At 36.7% G+C, this 4,373-nt stretch overlaps 1 protein-coding gene across 3 annotated transcripts; it reads right to left on the bottom strand.

The window, feature by feature from the left end:
- Positions 1-220: 220 nt before the first annotated feature.
- On the bottom strand, positions 221-3,531 carry LOC131069417 (F-box protein At4g35930). 3 transcript variants are annotated; one of them, XR_009112128.2, is made up of 5 exons: positions 2,696-3,524; positions 2,136-2,210; positions 1,109-1,218; positions 701-1,007; positions 221-569 (listed from the first exon to the last, which is right to left on the bottom strand). XR_009112128.2 is itself a non-coding variant. In XM_058004831.2 (4 exons), the coding sequence occupies exons 1-4, from the start codon at positions 3,254-3,256 to the stop codon at positions 758-760; spliced, it is 996 nt and encodes a 331-aa protein (XP_057860814.1). In that variant the 5' UTR covers positions 3,257-3,524; the 3' UTR covers positions 221-757. The 3 variants fall into 3 exon arrangements, 2 of the variants coding, with proteins under 2 accessions (XP_057860814.1, XP_057860815.1); XM_058004831.2 differs by having other exon boundaries at positions 221-1,007; XM_058004832.2 differs by lacking the exon at positions 2,136-2,210 and having other exon boundaries at positions 221-1,007; positions 2,696-3,531.
- Positions 3,532-4,373: the final 842 nt, after the last annotated feature.

The following is a 4,373-nucleotide window of genomic DNA, read 5'->3' on the forward strand; positions in this document are numbered from 1 at the left end:
TGACATATGAAATGATAATAACCAAGTGAAATTACAGATTTTCGGTTTTGAATTTTCTTTACTGTATAAATTCTAACTCTACTCCGTATTTCCAAATAAGACAGAGCTTATTAGAACATGCTTTAATTTTTCTTTAAAGGAATAGAGAAAACAGCGTGCGAACACCGTATCCCTGCAACAAAATTCATGATGCCTTAAATATTTTGCAAAAGTCCTAAAATCTAGTGCAATGTAAACAGTTGAACATTACTAGATATATTATACAAATTAGCCATCGACGATTTCAAAACCTTTCGAGGATCCGAATTGAAACCTCAAAGGCTTTGAAAATACAACAAAATCCAAGCTATTTTTCTCATGGTATCAAAACTATCAAGGCTTTCCTATACTTATTTACATAGAAAACTTAGACATCCATCTTATGCACACCAAAATTACAGAATATAGAATGCAGCAGTCTCATTATTATAGTAGCCAGCCTCTGCAAACTGCAGTATAACAAAATCTGACCCCCAACCTAGGACATGAACTTGTGTTTTGCTTAGGCAACTCCTTATATATTTACCGATCTGGATGCAAACAAGGAGACTTTGTTACAACCTGAAGTAGAATTGCTTTAACTAAAATTCTCTTAACTATACACAACATCTCACGAGAAGTGAGAATTATCTTAAAAAAAAAGTAAGTTGATCACTTATACCAAAAACAAACAATGAAGGCAACATTGGCATAGTTGACGTGTAAAAGATTGATCTGCTCAACGAAGGGTATTCTGGGAAACTGCTTGGCACAACTCATCCTCATTAAATAATACCCTGTGAGAAGGTAAATATCTGGAACCTGGGCGTGGCAAACCAGGTGGCTTCGTGCGGTAGAGTCGAGAAGATGGTCCTTGAAAAAGGGAAGCTGAAATCTGCCTCATTTCTGCAAGTGAAAGGCGCAATGGAGGGCGCTGGTCATGTCTAGGAGCCTTTGGGGTTAATGGACACTTTGTAAAACCAACTCCACTGATACAGTAAAAGAATATTGTCAGTATTTAAAAAAATTGCACCAGAACATTTTTGCAATTGAATGACCGAGCATTAGAAGCAGGCTTCAAGATTCTCACTCTAAGAAAGGCCAATGTTCATCAGGGCGTGGAGTTGTCAACCTTAGCATTTCTTGTCGCGATCTATCTGGTGTTGTGTAATTGAAATAGCACTGTCTAGCTACTAGAGCCTGCAGAAAGTTAAGAAAAGCCCAACCTTACTAATTTTGCATACAGCCAAGCAAAATAAGCATGAATAGAAACTCTACTTTTACCGTAAATCAAATGAAAGACTGAAAGAAAAAAGAAGAAATCCTCAATGCAATAATCTTGCTAGTACTCAAATAACAAAAATACAGTTGCAGGGAACCTTTATTTTATGCGAAGCCAAAAACAACACTCGAAAAATGAAAGCAGTCATAAAACTCTAATATTCTTAGTTGTCACGTAACAGTTAATAAGAGGATGTGAACAAAATTCACAATTGAATTGAATTTTGACGAATAATAGACCTAGATGATTATAAAGAGAAATATCAAATTTTAAATGGTTCGTATACAAACAGAGCACGAAAAATTTGGCTACCACCACCAAAATGTAGAGAAGTTAAATACAGGATTGAAACAAAACCCATTTTCTACCAGTAATCAGATCATATTGATTCGACAAGCCTCAAACTACAATTACACCATGCATTATGTGCCGTCTTCATTATTAGTCATATGTAGGACATAAACAAAACCAGAACTTAGCTTTTGCTTTAAGTTACCAGCAGGATCCAACATAACAGAGCAATATTAAAACCATGAATTCCTTTGCCAGCAAACAAACAAAAGATAAAACATCGAATAAGTTTTCAATCAGAATCTATTTTTTCGCAAAAGGGTCCTACATACAACAAATAAGGATACATCAAGCTTTAGAAGATACGGTTCAGTCAATGAAACAAAAAATGGGTGTATAACAATGAAAAACAGACATTTCCATAAAGCCCTTATTTTACTGTCAACGCACAATATTCAGGCTAAAAACTGGCCAAATCTTAAGTTGATAAAGATAAATGTTACTTAAATTTTCTAAAGATACAGAAAAAATACAAGGTATTTACCGCTTTTCGAAGACGCTGAGAAACGTGAAAAACCGTTTTAAGTTGATCGTGATGCAAAAGACAGAGAATCCTAAGCTGCAAATCGCAAAGCATAATGTCCTTGGTGAATGATTCAAAACAGATAGACTATTGCAGTTTCAAAGTAAATAAGCAATACAAAAACATCTATATCTAAAGCAAAACTAGCGAAACCCTGCATAGGGTACTACACAAAAAAGAATAAAGAAAAAAAAAACTTAATCCAGACGATTGCCCGTGACAAGTTTCAATCAAATTGGGGGAAAATATAAACAAAACATAACGCATTCTGAAACATTATTTTACATCTCGATGCGACCGGAGTTACCAAAATATTCACAGTTGGGCCAGGAAAAACAACGGAAATAACCCCCCTTAAAAGGAAGGGTTTCTCCCACGATTTTGCTTTAGAAATGTCAAAAACTTGTCCAATGTGGTCGTCTAAATCTTCCACTACTAATTGTGGACAAAATCTACATGAATGTATGAAACTAAACCGAATAGATTTTTGAAAAAAATTGAATCAAAAACTCAAGATTTACCAGAAGATCAACTGGCAGGGACTCCAGACGAGATTCAAGCTGAGAATCTTGGGCTTCATCTTGAGGCGTGGGGGTCTTTGGCGTAACAGGGGTAGAAGGGTTGTTGGGGAAGAAGAACATTTTCTTTTGAGGGGACGCCAAATGTACTTTGCTTTCCTCGCCCGTTGCTGCCGCATTTGCCGCTCCCTTTTCTCCTGAACTGTTACTACTGCCATTAATCTTAGCATAATCAACGACCAAAACCCTCTTCCTCCCAATGGCTGTGCACGAAGAAGCCCTAGTGTTAATGCGCGCATCCCTTAGCTGTGCAAGCGCGCCGGGCTTCAAATACTTACTGTTGCTGTTGCCGTAATTATTATGCTTCATCCTTGACATTTCTTTTTTTCTGCCACAAGGAAAATAAAGAGAAGAAGAAGAAGAAAAGATTTTTTTAGGTTTTCTGACGGCTCGCCACTCCTCCATGCCAATAAACCCAATCAAGTTTTCAGCCTTTCGGGGCTGGCCATTTTGAGAGAGGATTGGCGGTGCTGTGATTTGATCCGTGGACCTGCTCTCCTGCATTATGAACTTGTTTTTCACAAGGCGTGCAATGGCATTGCTGGGTTTCGAACACTATATCTCACTGTTCTCAAAAGGGCTTGAAAACGATGAGAGCGCCAGAAAAAAGGCGCCATTTTTTAACATAACAAACTATATAACTCAAATTAACTCCCGCTTAAGTGATGGGTATATTTATAAGTGGGAAAATGGGAATTTACACACAGTTGCAGGCGCTTGCACTTGCGTTTCTCTTACCACGTCTTTTCCCAATTTATTACAAGCCCTAAATTTAGGCGTTCGTGCGCTTGAAATACGGTTTTTTATTTGCCGCCATTCCGAAATCCAAGTGCCTTAATTGGCTGGAATAACTGGTGTACGGAAGTGAGCATTTAACCCTAATAGCTTGGAATAAATCTTAACCGGCCAATTCCCTAGATATCTGAACCACTTTGCGTTTCATCTTTTTTCGAAATGCAGGGCTCGTCTTGGGCCGTGTCAGTCAATTTAATACAATTTTTGAATAATTGTAAAGGAAATAATTTTTTGAAATTATATCGTTTTGTTAAGGTTTAAGTTTGTAGGTTTTTTTCTTCATATTTATGTCAAAGGTATTTTATTTTCTAAGTTGTGCTCATGGATCAACAATTGAGTCTATTGAAACAATCTACCATGATTTAAATAATCATGTTCTATGTGTTCTATCATGTAGTTTTGTTTGTGCATGTGAAAAGCGAGAAGATTCATGGAATAGCAATTCAATGGAATCTATAAGCAAGATTTTGTGGTAGATCTCCTACTCTTGGTCTATATTACTACAAATATTTTCACCGTGTAAGAGATCAAGATGAGTATTAAGAAGTTGGGTGTTGGCAAAGCAAAAAACTTGGTTGAGCTTCAAGCAGAGTATCTCAAGTGGAGCATAAAACCCCTTCCACCACACATTACGAAAATTTTCAACATCATCACCCAACAAGGGTTCCCTAAGGATTGGACAACTAATCTAGCCATAGCTCTTTTCAAGAGTGGTGATATCAATAACCCCTTCAATTACATGACAATACTAATTAATCATATGTTTACAAAACTATTTGTTAGCATGATAGAAAATAGAATTAGCATTCTTGAGTTCATTTTCAAT

The sequence above is a fragment of the Cryptomeria japonica genome, chromosome 10, assembly GCF_030272615.1.
Source record: "Cryptomeria japonica chromosome 10, Sugi_1.0, whole genome shotgun sequence".
Classification (NCBI taxonomy): Eukaryota; Viridiplantae; Streptophyta; class Pinopsida; order Cupressales; family Cupressaceae; genus Cryptomeria; species Cryptomeria japonica.